The 19,050-nt window shown below is 33.8% G+C and overlaps 3 protein-coding genes across 6 annotated transcripts in view; all 3 read right to left on the bottom strand.

Annotated features, from left to right (window-relative positions):
• LOC126707155 (magnesium transporter MRS2-3-like) overlaps positions 1-19,050 on the bottom strand; it is a 71,051-nt gene that overhangs the window by 13,410 nt on the left and 38,591 nt on the right. The window lies entirely within an intron of this gene.
• LOC126707162 (magnesium transporter MRS2-3-like) lies at positions 1,344-2,093 on the bottom strand. Its single transcript, XM_050406765.1, has one exon. The coding sequence runs from the start codon at positions 2,023-2,025 to the stop codon at positions 1,639-1,641; it is 387 nt and encodes a 128-aa protein (XP_050262722.1). The 5' UTR covers positions 2,026-2,093; the 3' UTR covers positions 1,344-1,638.
• LOC126707153 (magnesium transporter MRS2-3-like) overlaps positions 10,926-19,050 on the bottom strand; it is a 41,831-nt gene continuing 33,706 nt past the window's right edge. For both annotated transcript variants that reach the window (XM_050406753.1, XM_050406754.1), the window contains exons 2-7: positions 16,918-17,394; positions 15,506-15,688; positions 15,253-15,381; positions 14,902-15,029; positions 14,594-14,762; positions 10,926-11,394 (exon numbers count right to left, since the gene is read on the bottom strand). In XM_050406753.1, the coding sequence (XP_050262710.1) occupies positions 11,110-11,394; positions 14,594-14,762; positions 14,902-15,029; positions 15,253-15,381; positions 15,506-15,688; positions 16,918-17,394 (1,371 nt within the window). In that variant the 3' untranslated portion in view covers positions 10,926-11,109. The remainder of the gene's footprint in view (positions 11,395-14,593; positions 14,763-14,901; positions 15,030-15,252; positions 15,382-15,505; positions 15,689-16,917; positions 17,395-19,050) is intronic.

Raw genomic sequence — 19,050 nt, 5'->3', positions numbered from 1 at the left:
AACGATACAGGTAGGTGAGCTCGCCTATCCTGATCATATCCCCGTTGGAGGCCAACCATATTTGCATACAGTTGATGACGATCCTCCACGAGTTAGGCATGAGCTGCCCAGGAGCTATACCAAAATGATCTAAAAGTTCCATCAGGAACGGGTGGACGGGGAACCTAAGCCTACAGGTGAAAGTTGACTCATAAAAACATATTTCGCCTGGAAAGAAGTGACAAGCCCTATCTTCTTCCCTAGGACGACGAACACGAACCCTAGACGGAAATTGAAACCTATCCTTAAATCTATTCACGGTCTCGTCATCCAGACCACAAATCTCCCTAAGGGCATAAAAAGCCCTAACCTCTCGAGAACCAGAGACGGCTGTATCTCCTTCTGCCGGGCCACCACTGGACGATAGCCCAGTCTCGAGGTCACTAGACCTAACCTCAGACATTAATCCTCTTCCTCCTAAACCCTCAAACCAATTTAGCGATTGACGGAGCAAAGGCAACAACTCACTCAAAACGACGCTCAGGCTATTGCCTTCGTACACAAAATTTTCTAAAAAAGGGTAAGTACCCAAAGACCCCCCTAGACACGCGAAAAGGAAGGAGATCGACGGACAAGCTATCCTAACCTCTAAGCTATCAACCATGGAAAATACAGAAATCAAAAGGCGGAAAAACAAGGTACGAAACTGAAACCCCAAAAGAAAAACAAAAGCCAACACCAGAATAGAAGCGAAAAGGGAATAGCAAATCAGAAATTATGCTGCAGTAAAAGAAGAAAAGAAGAAAGAAAAAGGAAAGAAGAACGTACCTCCAATGGCGGAACGGCAGAAGCACAGCGCAAGGCAAATCGGAGAAGAAAGGAAGCCTCAAAACATTCAGAGTATCACTAAAAAATTTGGTTTGCTTTTGCTCTCCGAGAAGTAAACGAAAAGTTGAAAAGGAGAAGTTTTAAATGTGGGCCAAAAACGATTGAAAAACCAGCGGGAAACCCAAGGGTCATGCCATTAATTCCACAAACCATCAAGCGCCACGTGGCCATGATTGCGTGTAGCGCCGCCACTAAGCATTAAAGGCGGAACAGAACCCCAAGAGTCACAAGAAAAACTTTTCATCTTCTGTGATCGTCATGACGGGTCACCGACGACCCCAGAACCTGGGGGGCAACTGACGGGAATGACGACTCTACATCCTGCTGACGAAGATAAGATTAATGACGAGAGAATCATCTATGACGAGGTAATCAGAAACAACGAAGAAAGCCATCATCACTGACGAAGGCAGAGAGTTATTCAATGCAGTCAATCAATGATCCAAGCAATTACCAAATCGACCAAGAAGACCGTTGGAGGGCTTCTTAAAAGTCTCATTACTGACCAGGTGCGTTACTAAAGAAAGCATTAACAGCCTCAACGGCTAGCCCTTAAGGCCTCAGGTGTAAAACTTTCACACAACCAACAGAAGAGGATATATGCAAAAATATTCTAAAACTATCTTTTACTCCTTTATTGTGTTTAATTGTGATCCTAACTTTGGCATCGGAGACTTTGTGGCAGGCGCCACACCGGTGTCCCTCGTCGAGCAAACCATCACATTCCACGAGTGATTCCATCTGCTTACTCACTGACGGATTTGAGTTCAATCAGTAATGAAAGTGAAGCCGTTTCTGAAGCTCTTCAATAAAGGGTGTGACAGATGGGTCCCTTGAGTTCAGCAAAAGAACCTCGTTGTGCGTAACAATGGCTTTAATATTCTCAAGATTGATCACTATGGCCCTCTCACGCCCCAAAATGCTTGATGGGTATGACAGGACTGGATCCAGGCTCCGAAGGTCCCTGCCTGGCAAGCCCGTGCGGCTCATGATCTCAGACTTTCCGGCCTCTAACACCTGGGCCTGGCCTGTTGTGTTCAGCACCAACCAGGCTCGAACTGTTCCCTTCTTTTTAGGCCCGCTCGCTGTGGCTCGGACCTGCTGTGGACTTTGGGTCAGAGCTAACTCAGACTTGTGAGCAGGAATAGAACCACCCATGATCAAAATCTTCTTAACCAGTATTTCTCTGCTCCACCTCTAAGACTAGTAGTGGTAAGTGGTAAGTGGGTTTATTTATTGATTATTGATTAGTTAGAGCCTGGAGGAGAGTCAAGAGTGAGTCCTACTCCTAGGTTGCAACTGAACAGGTTGGTACCGTGTCTGGTTCCGGCTGCTACCGTAGTTACTTGAAAATATATACTCCTAATATTAATATGATTGAAAATTTGAAATGTCAACTTGGGGAAAGTTTGATTGTACCGGAATTTTTAATCTTTTAAAATTAGTATAGAAGAAGACCTTTAGCATTAAAACCATTATTACATTCATTGTGGTTTTCTTATTTGCGTTGCGTGCGCATCGGTGATTTGTTGCTTCATTCTATCCAACGTGTGCAGTTAACAAGACTAGCTAGTTCTTAAACGCATCCGGTTGGAGTTTAGCCAAAAACTTTTCTGACAGATTAGGATATATCTAAATTAAAATTAGAGAAGGGAAATAAGAAGCAGTTATTCAGTGTTGGTGCATCTTTTAAGACTAATTAATAAATGAGTTGTGAAATTCTTATTGTTATTTTCATCTATGGCTTATAGTTGGTTAGTAAATCAATTGTGATTTTCTCTGTGTGTAATGGGCATAATTTTTTTTTTTTATTTATTTATTTTTTTTTTTTTATGAAGATAATGGGCATAATAGTTGTGTATAAATGGATCAAACTTTCCATTAACTATCTATGAACCTATAAATAGATCCATTTGGCCAAGATCCTTCTAACTCAATTATCAGATTAAGATCTTCTCTAAAGTTTTTAGGGTACTTTTCATTAATCCACTAGCAAGTTCCCTAAAATGATGTTTAAAAAATAACAACTCATAAATGATAATATTACCATATCTCTTTTACCTAAACAAGGTCTCTGTAAAAAACACAAGAAGTCATTTAAGTGTATTTGGTTGGGGTGAAAACCTAAATATAAAGAGTCTGTTTGGTTGAGATGATGGAAAAGTGGGACGATTAAATAACTGAGAGGATAGAAAATATTTAATTTTTCACTCATTTGTGTTTGGTTGGGAGGATAGAAAAATCTTTTGTTTGGTTGAAAAAGAAAATGAGAAGATAAATAATGTAGTTTGTATAAATTTACTTTCATGCCCTTTCAAAATAAATAAAGGTTTATTATAATATATTTTTGAAAAATGTTTATCTATACTACCATTTAAGCGGCTTTCCCTGTTTGGATTCCTCACTTTTTTAGTTCAAAAATGCCCCTACACACCTATGTTTAAGTATCTATACTACTATTTAAGGGGCTTCTCTTGTTTGGATTCTTCAATTTCGACATCCAAAATACTCTCAAATTTACCTGTTTGTAAATCTTAAATAATAGGGTTAGACATGTAAAATTACTAATTTAAAAACTCCTAAATTTTAGATAAATTTGAAAAAATGTTTACTACAAAATAGGAACACTCCCACTAACCCATTTATTCTAATCAACCGTGCCCTTTTTTTTTTCTTTAAAACAAAATTAGAAAAACAAGTTAAATAACACACATTTCCTCTCTTCTCTCCCACTAATCCATTTATCTTATATGTTTTTTTTTTTTTCCTTTTCACCTCGTTATCATCACTTGTCTCACCATTCTCAAATTGAAATTTAAAATTTAAAATTAACCAAAACTACTCAATGATAACTTCCGCAAATTGAAGATTTATCCCATAAAAAGGTCACCAGCCCCACACACATTGATCTATTTCTTTTTTGTTTTATATGGACATCTATTTCTCTTTCTCTACAAAGAACCGCTTACAAATATACTTATAGGGCTTACATCTCCATCTAGGTTGATAACTTTCAAAAAAAAAAAAAAAAAAAATTAATTATTCACTTTCTCCCCTGATATGAAGTTGGTGTTTATTTGCTTCTCTTTCAGTGGTTTTCAATGATGAATTTCATTTGGTTTGGTGGAAAGGTTGTGATTGAAGATAGCAGTTTGCAACCAGTATCACATCTCTTTCTTTCTCTCTCACACACTCTTTCTTTTACTTTTTTTCGTTCCTGTACAAGATAAAATTCTCACTGCCAATATCTTTGGGATTATATTTGTATTTTGTGGTTAGAACTTAGAAAATTTAAAAAGTTACAACTTTTTGCGTTTAGTTGTTGCTTCTGTTCATTGATGGCATTATACAAAGGTATGAAAAATTGTCTAAACATTAATGAAAAAAAACTAAATTTAGTTGCTCTTGCTTCCGATTGGTCCATTAGGTCATTACATTTTCACTTGATTTTTGTAGTAAATCTGAGTGTTTGAAAGATAATGTTTTACATATCTAATTTGCTCACTGTATTTGGTTGGAAATCAACCCAAACTTTTACTATTGTGTTTTTCAATGTGCATTACGACAGAATATTGGTAATATCATTCCAATTGATATTTATAGTTAACAAAAGTTAAATTGGATAAATGATTTATTGGTTATGTGCGTGCTCAAAAGCTTTTTTTTTTTTTTGGTAAGGGTTTAATTTAGAGTATTCATTATAATTTTGGATCACTACATTTTCCAATAACAAAAAAAACCTAGGGGTGTGATGAGTATTATATGTGGTGAAATAATTTTTCATCACATCCCTAGGTATTTTTGTAATTGAAAAATGTATTGATCCAAAATTATAATGAATACTTTAAATTAACCCTTACCCAAAAAAAAAAAAAAAAAAGAACCTCTGAGCACGCACATGAGCGTGTGCTTAGAGGCTAGTTATAATAATATATTATAGGGTAAATTCCAAAAAACACCCCTGAGGTTTGGGTTAATTACAGTTAGGTCCAAGATATTTTAAAAATGACCAATTTGGTCCTTAAAAGACAAAAAAAACCCTTACACCGTTATCCCTCTTAACCCTCCGTTACACTTTTCTTTTCTTGTCTTTATTCCTCACAGACCTGCTCTCCCACTCTCCCCTCTTGGCGGTTCCTTTGATTCTCACAGCCAAAACCCCACTCTCCCTCTCTAACCTCAAATCTGCTACTACCACCACCAGCCATAAAACCTAGCCAAATAGCATCAAGACCCAAATCCAAAAAACCTTTAGCATCCTCCACTGCAAATCCACCCCATACCGAAAACCACCACCACCACCACTGAAAACCACCGCCGGCCAGAAAACCCAAAGAAAAAAAAAACCCCAAAACCCAAAACAAGCCACACAAACATCAGATCCCACCACCACCGCCGGCCACAAGACCCAAAGAAAAAAAAAAACCCACAAACCAACCACATCAGAGCCCACCAAAAAAATCATCAACAAACCAAAACCAACCACTAGAAATGCACCACCACCGCAAAAACCACCTAAACCACAACTCACAGCCACCAAACCCATGCTCCACTATGAAGAAAAGAGGCATGGACGAGAGAAACAGAGGCTTGAGAGGGAGGAGAGTGGATCGGCTTGGAGAGAGAGAGAGAGGATGAGAGGGGGAATGAGAGGTATGAGGAAGAAGAGAGGAAACAGAGAGACAAACAGGATTGAGAAAAAAAAAAAGTAATGTAGGAAATAAAAATGGTAATAACAGTGTAAGGGTTTTTTTGTCTTTTAAAGACCAAATTGGTCATTTTCAAAATATCTTGGACCTAACTGTAATTAATCCAAACCTCAGGGATGTTTTCTGGAATTTACCCTATATTATAATAATAAGTTCTTCCTAATGCATGTCTACGTTTGAACAATTCAAATTTTTTTTTTTTGGTCTAATTAGAAACACTACAACTTTAATCTTGCCTTTTAGTTTTGTAATGAATTTCTCATACGTGGAGTCTTGCATGGCCTCCCTGTTTTAGCCACTCATGTTTTTTTTTTTTTTTGCCCTATTTATTTTGGCTTTAACCAATTTGAGCAATTTGTTCTCTTTTCACTATTCACTACTCTCACTGATTCGCCATTAGCAATACTGCAAAACACCTTCCCAGATGCTCAAATTCTCTTTTCATATCTGTAGCTGTGTTAAGAAAGGAAATTCTCGGCATCCAAAAGAAAAACATAACTTTGGCAAGGGAAAGACAACAGGGAACAAGGGCAAAAGAGTCATTCGGGTTTCTTTTCTCATTTTCTTTCCGATTTTCTCTCCAATTCGGAAAGATGCATTTTTGTGGGATTGGATGGAAAATATTGGGGCCCACCATTTTCTTTCCTCAGTGTTTCCAACTCAACCAATTAAGGATAGATGAAATTTTCTCCTCAATTTTCTTCTCTATCCTTTCCATTTTTCCTATTTTCAACCGATCCAAACATACTCCAAATGGAGGAGAGAAAATAGAAAATGAGTGTGTTTGGTTGGGAGAGGATAGTGGGGTGAAAATGGTAGTCTATAAAATTTCTCTCCAATCCCACCAAAATTCAATCCTCAAAAATGAAGAGAAAATAGTGGGAGAAGAATACCCCAATCCTCCCCCACATATTTGTAGTGATGGTCTCTTTTTCTTTTTCCATTTTAAGTTAGGGATTTGGCTTTATTCCTTTTACCTCAACTTTGGTTTTTTTTTTTTTTTTTTTCCTAAAAGATATATTTTTTTAAAAAAATTATTTACTAGGGCCATAAGAATAAATTTATACAATATAGATTGTCTATCATCTCATTTTTCTTTTCAATTAAACAAAAGAATTTTCCAACTCCTAGGAAACTTTGTTCCCTTCTCGATCAATGTGCATGAGCATGACACTCATGTAAAGTTTTAATTTACAAATATGTATTTTGTTGGCTTTTATTCTGTGCCAAATTTGATTGTAATTTTATTCAATCTTTTGTACCTTGTATTTGTTGTGGGAATTTATTATAAGGGTTGTGTGATAGTGAGAGAGAGTGTGAAGACTCAAGTTATTGAAGACTGAAGAGTTTTTGCGGGTATATCGCGACTAAGCATCCCGCGGAAAGAAGCATGTGCCTTGCACATGACTGGAATGCAAAGAGTCAGGCCAGATGGAGACAGTTGTGTCTCGCGAGTATCTTGCGGGTAAGGCCTTCTCGCGAGACACCCGCGAGACATTCTGTTCTACCAGCCTGTCTAGTCTGATACACACTTTCTGTGCCTACACTATTTATACACACATTACCCACAAATGTAAGAGAGAGTTTCAGAGAGAAAACCCTAGCTAAAACACTTGAGAGTTAGAAATTGTTAATCCAAACAATTCTCTACACATTTGTTTGTGGATTTTCCTCATCTCCTACCTCTCCATTTCCATACCATTGAGAGGTCAATAGCCCAAACACTTACCACACCTTTTGAGAGTGTCCAGTGAGGTTTTGGTGCTGCTGGGAAACATTGGAAGAAGCCAAGGATGACAGATGCAACATGGAGCTTGTTGCGGGATCCGGAGAGCTTGACAAGACATGATTCCGAGAAGCCTTGTTGGAGTAGGAGCTTGGAGGGCTTAGGTATAGAGGGTAGATTAGGCTTGGAGGGTCTCTTGCTTACCCATGTATCCTAACTAATTGTCTAGTGGATCGATTTTCGCTTGGAGGGCGGCGGAAAGGTTTTTCACCGAGTTTTTCGGTTTCCTCTTCGATAACACGTCTCGATGTTATCTGTGTTTGCATCTCTCTTCCCTACTTTTGTTCATTTCATTTTACTGCTGTGTTGCTTTAAATATGGATTAGAGTAGCTCTCGTGTTTGTATGCTTGTGTTTACATTATTCTGCACTTAATATTAAGTTAGTGTAAAATCAACTAAGCCATAATTTGAATTGGGGGTCTAAACAAGCTCTTGTGTTTTCACACATTTCGAGCTTTCAACTCAATTTACTAAATAAGCAAAGTTAACACTCCATTTCTCCAGCACTCCTTACATGTGGTTCTTTTGCATTTAAGGCTACAGTGTTATAGGCTTATAGCGAGAAATTATAAGGTTCTTATGGTGGACAAGTGATGTGGTCCACCATTCCAATAAAAGAACTTCCGCTTGTTTAAAATTGTGGAGTTTTAAATAAAACCTAAATACTGACTCAGCAATTTTAAATAGGTAGGAGTCTTTTACTGGAATGAGGGATAAATGACGTGGTCCACCATGAGGACTGTATAATTTCTCGCTTATAGCCATTATCATTTCTAATAGTTGCTCCAACCTCAGCTGACTAAACTTCCTATAAAATGGCTCCATCCCAAGTGGTGGTGGCTAACCTTTGTTCTCACTCATTCTTTAAAATTATCCAATAACTAGAAGGATTTGTCAAACAAATTGAAAAGGAGGGGAAAGGGAACCTAACTGGGATGACTTTTCCTTTTTTTTTCAAATACTGTTTAAGTAAAAGATATAAGGTAATAATTATCATTTATGAGTAATTATATTTTTAACATTATTTTAGGGGATTTGCTAGTGGATTAATGACATGGCAAAATTTGGACTTCTTTATTATAAAAACTAGTCGCTAATCCATGCGATACACGGGAGTAGCTACTAAATTTGTTTGAAATGAGTTTTAGGAAAAAAAATTGGAGTAGTAAGCAAAAATGCATAAAATTATTAAAAAAAAAATATTGAAAAAAATAACACAAAGTTTCTATTGGCCGAAAATGTGTATATTGAATGAAAAGTTGTTTATTGACTAAAAAGGTATCTTTTGAATAAAAAAGTCTTTTTTTTTTTTATAGAAAAAAAAAAATGTCTACTGTATAACAATGTACCTATTGACCTAAAAAGTGCCTATTAAAAAATGAAAAGTCACAACTGTTCGGTGTTTATAAGCATTTATAAATATTATTAATTTGATTTTATAAGAAAGTATTTACATTCATAAATAGGATTACAATTGTATTAGTGGCTATCAAAAGAAATAATAATAATAAACTGTGAAAGAAAAGAAGAAAAAAAATTCTAATTTTTGCTCCATCCTCGTTGGAAAACCTCTCTGGCTTATTTTGGAGTTTACGGTGGGATAGTCTTCTTCATCCTCAATAAATTACATCACCGCTTTGCGGATGAATCTCTAACAGATTTGCATCTTGGCAAATAGGCAACATGCTGGTGCCAACCACATCACATTCTCATAGATGAGTTTTTGTGAAAGTGAAAGGCAGAATTGGGTTTTAGCAAAGTTCAATTATGTTTTGTTTTTTGTTTTTTGTTTGTTTTTTTTTTTAATATTGTGCTGACGTTGAAAATTGTGGGAGTTTCAGAGGCTTCGGTTATATATATATAGATGAAATATTAAAATTAAAAAAACTTTATACGATTAAGTACCCTAGAAACTTTTTTTCTCAAAAAAGAAAAAAAGAAAGAAAGGTACCCTAGAAACTTTAGAGGATCTTGATCCCTCAACTACCACCTCTTGGCATTTCTAACCGACACGTCTAGGGTTCAAATTCCTCCTCCCCATTATAACTATTGAATTATCATCATCCAACTATACCATTACTCAACACAACAATAAAATTATATAGATACATCATATGATTTACCTATAATACAATAATGTATATTTGACATATTTTTATTTATTTATAGAGTTTTAACTTATGACACCTGCTTCTGATGATTATACTCATTATTATCAGACCAAGACATCAATCAGTTTTTGGTGTAGGTAGAGATTGAACCCCAGATTTATTATTCAATCATAAAAAATTTTACCAGTTAACCTAACTGAAACTCACTATTTTTGACAATTTTCAAGTAAAGAAAATTGTTCTATTTGGTAAAACATTGGGTTATTAGTGCATAATAACCTTAAGACATTGGATGACACAGTTAGGCAATGTATGATGCAAGGAGCTAGTCAAATAGAAAATATGCTACACGTATTTATGGGTTTTGCGACTTTTGCCAATGGTAAAGGACTTTTTTAATTAGAGTGAGATTTATATCTAATAGTCTCATTAGTTTCATTCTAATTTTTACTTTCGTGCCTATAATCTAATCTAGTGATTCAATTCTAAATTTAAATTTATTGTAATTTATAGTATATATTTTATTGTATTATCACTAATATTTAAATTTTTAACTGTTGTTTCACTATTTTTCCTTTCATAAGAAAGGGAAAAGTACACAACATCTCTGAGGTTTCTTTGAAAACACATTATCCCTCTTGAAGTTTTGAGTGTAATACTTATTATTTATGTGTAAACTATTAATCATCTTTGAAATTAACAAAGAAAGAAAAGAAAAAAGAGTAACTCAAGCGATAACATGTATATTTAGAGTTACATTTTTCACACAAACAATGCCACATGGAGGGTTTTGTGTTACAATTTAAAAACTCACAAGGGGTTTAAGTGTCACATAATTAGCAGTTTACACATAGGACAATATCACATAGGATTGAGCGTTACACTTAAAACCTCAATGTGATTCTATGTATTACGATAAAACCACAAGGGCTTTTGCAGCTACTGCCAAAAAGACTGTTTTAAAAAGTTAAAACCCCAATTTTTAAGGGTAAACATCATTGAAACTCCTAAGGTGTAGCGAAATTAAACTCACTATACCTGATTTTCAAGAAATGATGCTCCACTTCCAAAATGAATAATATATTTAACACTCCGTTTCCTAAATAATTCACAAAAAAAAAAAAAAAAAAAAAAAAAAAAAAAAAAGGAGGGGTGATTGGGGGAGGGGCACTGAGTGTCATAATTTTGATAATTTGGGGCAATAGTGTCATTTTAAAAAAAATTAGGTATAACAACTCTAATTTTGCTATACCTTGACAGTGTCAATGTAATTTACCATTTTTTTAGGTGATTGTTTGATTGAGATTTACTATAACATAAGAAAATAGTTGGTAAACATTAAACAACATTGCTGAAAAGAAATAAAAATACGGTGACCTAACTTTTCAAACATTTAGATACTTAAAAGAAATTAAAATAAAAAATTACAAACATCGCGTGACTGGTATATCAATTAGCAATTGAAAGTCTCTCAAATTGTGACTAAGTCATAAACAAACCATGTCCATGATAATAATTAAAATGCAATAAGAGGTATAGAATAATAGCAAACAAACAAAATTGTGTCTATACAAAGTATTTTCAACATAATATATAATAAATGTTTTACAATCAATGGCCCCTTGATCTCCATTATTATATCAATCGCTTATATTTATACCAGCTATAAGCAAAGAGATATAGGACTATGCACCCAATACTGCCACCCCCAGCAGTCCATAACCAATTTTTCTCTCCATTTATTATATCATTGAATAGAGCAATTCTAACGTTTATGCTTAAGAACCCAACTGCAATAATAAAGGCAGTTAGTAGAAGGGTAGCTGTTGTTAACATGACCCCCATTTGCAGTAGTTTATTCTGTTTGTCATCCAACATTATGTTGATGAAGTCCTCTGTGTTATGTACGTACTCCCTTAGCTTCCAAAATACAATCACCAAAAAAGAACGATACATTAACAATGGAAAAATTAATGGTGTTCTTGAAATAATAGAGAATATTAGCGACGTTAAATGGAGTTCAATGCTAAATTTTCAACACATTTTTATGCTTATTAAGGATATATATATATATATATATAGGTAATAGAGCAAAACAACTACACCAACCAGTGTTTAGGAGTTATAGGAAAACAGCTTGATAGGATAGAAGACAGGATTGAAGACAAGGTTCTCCCCCAACCAGGAAATCTTAGTAAACCAATCCAGACTCTAGAAAAACCTTTCGTCAAGCTACCCACAACCAGACAAGCTAGCCTCAAACCTAAGGACCAAACAACCTTACAAGTAGTGGCCCAAAAGCTTGAAGATCTCGTGAAGAAGGAACCTTCACCAGAACCCACCTCGACCAGTAGGGATCCCAGACTTGAATCTCGGTTAGTAACCCTACATACCCACATAACTTCTAGCAGTTCTAGCAGAACCTCCTCAGATACTGAAAAGGAGATAGAACAAGTAGAAGACCAATTTCGAGGATTACAGGTAAATAAGCTTTACCAAGCCAAGGTAACGCCAACCAGCCTCACCAAAAATTGGTATCCCAGACCAACACCCCCTGACCTCCAGTATGAGGAAAGAACCACCCAGTTCACAGTATCCAGTGCCAAGCTCTATGAATGGAACATAGATGGCCTCTCAGAACAAGAAATCCAAAACAAGATCCAGCACATAACCATGGTAGCAAATAACTATCTAAATGATGGTATTCCAAATACTGAGGTTGTAGAGCTCATTGTTTTAGGATTTACTGGAAAACTGTTACTTTGGTGGAACAACTGTATGACAGCAACTTCCAATGAAGATATTAAACATGCTGTTCAAAAGGATGCGGATGAGAACCCCATCTTCGATGAACGCATTGGAAGAGGAATTCCCGATGGAGTCAATACCCTGATCTATACGATCATGAAACACTTCATAGGCAAACCTAGCAATATCACATCTAGGATTTACGACCAGTTGAGTAACCTTAGATGTAAGAACCTTGGAGAATACCGGTGGTATGAAGATGTGTTCACCACCCGTGTCATGTATATATATATATATATATATAAATTAGAGTGCATTTTTGTGATGCAAGCATGATATTGAACAATTTTAATAAGGTTTAGTTAAAAACCATTACAATCCAAGTTAAAATTTCCATCTTAAATAAGATAAATAAAACTTCAAAGCTCGTAAATAATATAAGTTCGTTTCCTTATGTTAGAATCTAAAGCAAAGAAAGAGAGATTAGAGAGAAAGTGGACAAAGGGATTATGTGGTTCAATTTTGGCATGCGTTCACTAGAAGAAAGCCTTTTGTTAGGTTCTAAATATTTAGGATTAAATGTTTAGTTTCCAAATATTTGTATGTTGGCAAATTGATAATAAAAACATGTCTAGATTAGGTATTAGACATTGCTCAAGTTTGTTCAAGTCAAGTTTTAAGAACTTTCAAGTTGCAGAAAATAGAAGCAAGCTACTGTGAAGCTCGACTGATCGAACATCATTGCAGAATTTTAAGTCAAGCCCAAGCCTGCGAAAACGTTTAAGGGTTTCAGTCTAACACTACTAGGTATAAAAGAAAAATCCTAACTATATTTTACAAGCTCTTGGAAGTTTTGTGAGTTACTACTGTGAGATTTGTGATGTTTATGTACCTTCTAACTCAACAAGCACTTACCAAAACAAGATATCTACAATCAAGAACTAGTGAAAACAAGTTACTGCATAAAGATTTACTAATGGTGATTTGAAACCTTTGAGTGGGAAGTCAAAGTCACAAGCGCGGGAGTTTGTGTTCAGTAAATCCAAGATAGAAGAGTTTGTGGAGTCGGAGCTACATGTGATTGGGGTAGTAAGTTCTACAAGAGGTAACTTCAGATTTAGGGTTTAAATCCATTGTAATTTTCATTCTATCATAGTGAATTTGTTTACTTTAAGGATAGTTAGGTTAAATCCTCCTCAAGTTTTTTTTTCCTTAAAACGGTTAGTTTTATTGGTTTTCCTAGGTTATCATATTACAGTCTTCTATAATTTTCCGCACTAAGTAATATATTTGCATGTGTTTAATTTAGATTTCATAATTAATCTAAGTAATTATTTGACTAATTTATTAGATTAAACTAATATGGTTTAAGGGTTCTAAACATAAACAAACACCTTTGATAGCTATATCTTCTCACCATACTTAACTGTTTTATTACAATTATCCTATAATGTTACAATGAACGAGCAATGGAGGAATATTGAAAAACGACTATAAACGAGAGCCTAAGAATGGCTACATCATGGACTAAGGAGGGAATGTTGTGGCTGAAGGATGGTACGTACACTAATGACTTGAGGAATATCGACAAAGGAAGACACCGTGATGAAACACTTGAACGAGTAACGGCTGGTCAACGGTCAATATCTAACTAGTCAATGGTCTTGTTTGGTCAAAGTCAAACTATTCAAGAAGAATGTTTAGTGTGCAGGAGTGTTCAACTTTAAACGCATGCTTGTGGAGGAAGTTTTATTAAGAATTTGTTTAACATCTGCTTATTTTATTGAAATTGAAATTTTTTTGCTGAAAGTATTGTAGATAAAAGCAAAAGTTAATTGAAATAATATAGTAAGACTTATGAATAGTATCAAAAAGTATAATGAAATCCATAAATAGTAACAAAAATAAGTTGAATAGTAAAATAAGTTGAGGTTTTTTTTTATTTTTTTTTATTTTTTTATTTTTTAATTTGAAGCCAAACACACACTTAGTAGTTTGAATGAAAATGGTCAGACTATGACAATTGAACCACAAGCATCAAAGACTTCTTTAGATATTGGGTATTTATCATGTTCTATTAAAGTTTTAAAATGATACTAGGTGTTGAGATTTGCATGCTCAAATAAGTGGGAATAAACTACAAAGCTATGGATGCAAAAAGCTTTATACTTTAGTATAACAAGTAATTGGTGAGAGGAATTTCACCTTAATAATATGTTGTTAAAATTAATCTGATAAACTGCATAGGCTTTAACTAGGGGGACTATTATAAGTACTTCAAGTTCTTCATATAAGAATTTATTTATTTATTTATTTTTTTAAATTATGTTCATATCTACAATAAGTGGTAAGGTAAAACAAGACTACGTACCGTTGATAGTTTGTTTAGTGTACCATCAATTTGCACAAAATATGGCTCTAAGAGCATTTCAAGCTCCTTTACATCAAGGTTCTTATTCATGTAACTTTGAGTACTGCTAGCATGGTTCCCATGGGGGTTCTCAAGGTTTTGGCCTTCATCATCAGATAAAATAGAAAACCTACAAGTTTCCAAAGAGATTTTAGTTGGCATCCTGATAAAATAAATGAAAATTTTAAATGTCACATATATATGGTAGTTTAAAACAACTAAAAAATTGGAATTCATATGATAAATATGGCAGTGGTGCTATCACATGCCTATCATCGAAATTTGATTCCATATCATCTCCCTCATTCATATTGGAACCATAAACCAACTTTTCGGTAAGATACATTTGAGCCATATCTTCATCATCATCTAGCAAGTGTTCTAACTCATCCTTTACCTGCAGATGAGTATGACCACAATTAAAAAAAAAAAAAAAAAAAAAAAAAAAAAAAAAAAAAAATGAATACATTATTATAGTATAATTCTTTAGTGTAATCTAATGTATAAATCAACAATGGTGAAGTCCTATCATCACAGTGAATTAAACCATATTGTAAGGAAAAAATATTTTTTTTTTTTTTTTTTTTTTTTTGGGGTTCAGAACCTTTAATCCTCTCAACCTTTTGAACACGTCCAGACATTTCAATCAAGCGGCTTTTAATTTGGCGGACACGTTCCAAATTGAGAGTACTTAACACTGAGGTCAACTTATCTAAGGTTGGATAAGCCTCTTGCTCCAAAGTGATTGTCTGAATTGGAAAAATATAACAATAAAGAATAAAGGAAATCAGTAAAACAACATATGTAAATTCAAGTTCATAAAAGACTAAGAAAAGACTACATATCAAACTGGAAAAAAGAAGTAAAATTTACTTCGCTCTCTAAGCAGTTGCAAACAGTCTCAAGGCATGCCTCCAATGCAACAAACTCAAATGGAAGAACCTTTGATCCATCTTGATTCTTTACATCAGTTTTTCCCTCCACCTTAGGAGACTCGTCTTGATCTTCAAACTTCGAAAATTCTTTGGAGAAATTCAAACCATCAACATCGCCCTTCTATAATAGTAACACAATAAGATACAAAAATCTCTCATCTTAGGACCAAATTCTCTTATTTAAAATAAATACAATAAGAAATAAACAAAAAAAAGGAAGAAAATTAATGTCTTCTATTCCAATTGCTTAAAGGTTTATTAGCATGGTAAGTAATTTGGATAATAATTTGAACTTAGGCTTTTATAAGAAGACTGCCCAAGAAAAAAAAATGCAACCACTACTCTAAACATTACATTACAAATTAAAATCAGAATCAAATTAAGGGTAATAATCTTGCCCCAAGATTAACCTTAAAAATTGAAAAGGAAAATATATATATATATATATATATATTATAGGCCAAAAATTAAAAAAAAAAAATGGAATCATTCTAACCATATGGTTGAATTGAAAGAAAAAAAAAAAAAAATTTATACATGTGAACTCATGTGTACAAATTTTAACCTTCAAGGCTCTTACCTTAAATAGTATAGTCATAATAATTTTATAAGGACATAGTTTAGATACAAAATTTATTGTAACCTTGATTACAATTTTATTTAATAAAATAAATATTACTACATATTTTAAAAATTTAACTGTTAAATTGCATGTTTTTTACGCTCTTAATACACATGTTAAAATTTGTATCAATCGGATATTAGTTACTATATGATCTAGAGGCTTATATTTTATGTATAATTTTAAATTACAAAAAACTTACAATTTAAACAATTTAATGATGACATAGCTATTAATTTTTAATTTTCTAGAAATTTTACAAGCATGGAGGATATAAGAAGAAGATGTAATCCAATGGTGGATTTGTTAAAATTCACTTCTAATAAGAAGATATTTAATAAGATTGTAGCATAAAGTTACAACCAATTTTGTAGTTAAAGTTTATCCATTTTATAATATCAAGAATACAAAATTTTGATGTTGTTGATCTCACCATGGCAAGATCCCTTGGATCAACTCTTGGGGAGTAACCCATAGATACAAGATTCTACCTGCTAGAACTTTGTATTAAGTAATCCAAAAGAACTCCTAGTGGGAATTGAGCCTAGGATGTCTAGGTAAGTATCTTGAATACAAATTGGCCATTATAAATGGAATTTTTTAATTTTTTTTAAAAAATCATGAATGGATTTAAAGTGACATGTATCATTCTTTCTCATTTACCATCAAATATATTATAAAATATTAAAAAAAAAAAAAAAACCTAAAAATTAAATCTCAGTTGAAACCTGAGCTATGGTAGCATGGTGAAAACGTTGAATCCGGTTTTGGAGCTCCTCAATGAATGGCATCACAGTTGGGTCCCTAGAATTCAATAAGAGAACCTCGAGTCCTGTAATTATTGCCTTTATATGCTCCAAATTGATCACAATGGCTGTTTCACGGCCCATAATGGTTGATGGGTATGAGAGAAGTGGGTCGAGGACTCGAAGGTCTCGGGCCAGAAGGCCCGTTCGCCGCATGATCGCATACTTCCCGGCCTCAACAACTTGGGCCTCGCCCTTTTTGTTCATCAGCATCCAGGCCTGAATTCCTGTACTCTTCCTACGAGGCCCAGTTGGTAGTGGCCGGACTTGATTTGGTCTGAAATCATTAGTTTGGCCGATGTGGGACTTGGATTTATGAGGAGAAGGATAATAATCACCACCAGAGATCATCTCTCTGTATTCCTTTGCATCACTCTGTACCTCTTCAATGGCTATAATCTAAGTAATATCCAAACCAATGCTACTATTTTAATAACTTTTATAGATAGTGCAATACGAGGAAATGAAGTCCCAGGTTGAAACTGAACAAGATGGCACCTATTCTGGTTGCTATCTGAGGTGCACATATATATTATGCTTTTGTATAGGCAATCTTGTTGGCAACTTGGCATAGGTAATATCTGATTTTGAGCTTTTAGGACTATATTAATTAGTATAGAGAAAAACCTTGAAGTTTTTTTTTTTTTTTTTTTTTTTCGATAGATGTAAATGTTGTGTCAGCCATTGTCATTAATCGATCAGTGATTTGTTGCTTTATTGTATTGTATTTTACATGTGCACTGATGCAGATGTCAACTTAATATTGACAAGGATTTGGTTCATATCATCGTATTCAATGACTTGGTGGTTTGTTCTCTGTCTTATATTATTATTATATTTTATAATTTAAAGTTAGAGATTTTTTTTAAAAAAAATTTATTTATTTATTTATTTATTTTTTTAAGGAAAAAGGTTAGAGAGAGATGAATTGAACACTTGACACCTTGGTTAAAAATACTAAAAAATGTCAACCAATTGAGTTACAATATTCTTGATCTATCTTTATATATTGTTATTAGCTTCTTCACACAAGTTACATAATTGTTTAGTCCTCGTTTGGGAGAAGGGAATGGAATGAAATGGAAATGAATGAAAAGAATAATTTCAGAATATTATTTCATTCCCTTGTTTAAGAGTTTTAATAGAATGGACTTTCTATTCCCTCCATTAAAACTCCCAAACAAGAGAAGGAAAGAATATTCTAGAATTATTCTTTTCATTCCATTCCATTCCCTTCTTCTAAGGGAGGCCAGAATATGTTTATTAAAAACACTAAAAAACTCTTGATGAATGATCATAAATTTTCAAGTGATACTAATATGTTATATCCACAATGAAAAATATTTTCAAGTGGTACCATTAACATATGAATATGTCATCATCCCTGTCCACCAAAAACGTACTAAGGACATAATATTATTGTTTGTATTAGTAAATTAAGGCTAATGAGATATTGTGTTATTGTATTTGCATGATCTATGTTGAGGTCATTCCAAAGTGAAATTTCCATATGCGTCCTCCTCATGTGAGACTCACATGTGAGTCCCACGTAAGACTGGCGCAGGAGATACCTTCTCTCAGTGGCGGTTCTAGAAAATTTTTTTAGGATGGTCACTAAGAAACTTAAATTATACAAAATTTAATAAATAGACAATTTGAATATATCAATGTCACAAAAAAAATGCAAATACATGAAATATTATAATTTTTTTGTACTAACAAAGAAAATAAGAAGAAAAAAAAAACTAATAAAAGATAAAGTGTAAATTGAAAATGCTGATATGAGAATAACAAAGTGATTACAACAATTTCATAACAAATCTTATACAATAAGTTGTTAGCCTGCTATTGGTGGGTAAAACATGTCAATATTGAACCCAAATTAAAATTAATAATAGCTTACCACATAAGATTTATTGTGAAATTATTGTGAAAATGTTGTGGATGTAGCATTACTCTTATATTTATTGAACTCTAATTCTTATGAGTCTCAAGTAAAAGTGTTCAAATTTTTTATTAGAGTAGTCAAAATAAGTTAATTTAGTAAATAATATT

Source organism: Quercus robur, chromosome 11 (genome assembly GCF_932294415.1).
Source record: "Quercus robur chromosome 11, dhQueRobu3.1, whole genome shotgun sequence".
Taxonomy (NCBI): domain Eukaryota; kingdom Viridiplantae; phylum Streptophyta; class Magnoliopsida; order Fagales; family Fagaceae; genus Quercus; species Quercus robur.
Note: the sequence above shows the minus strand (reverse complement) of the source record. Positions and strands in the feature narration are given on the sequence as shown.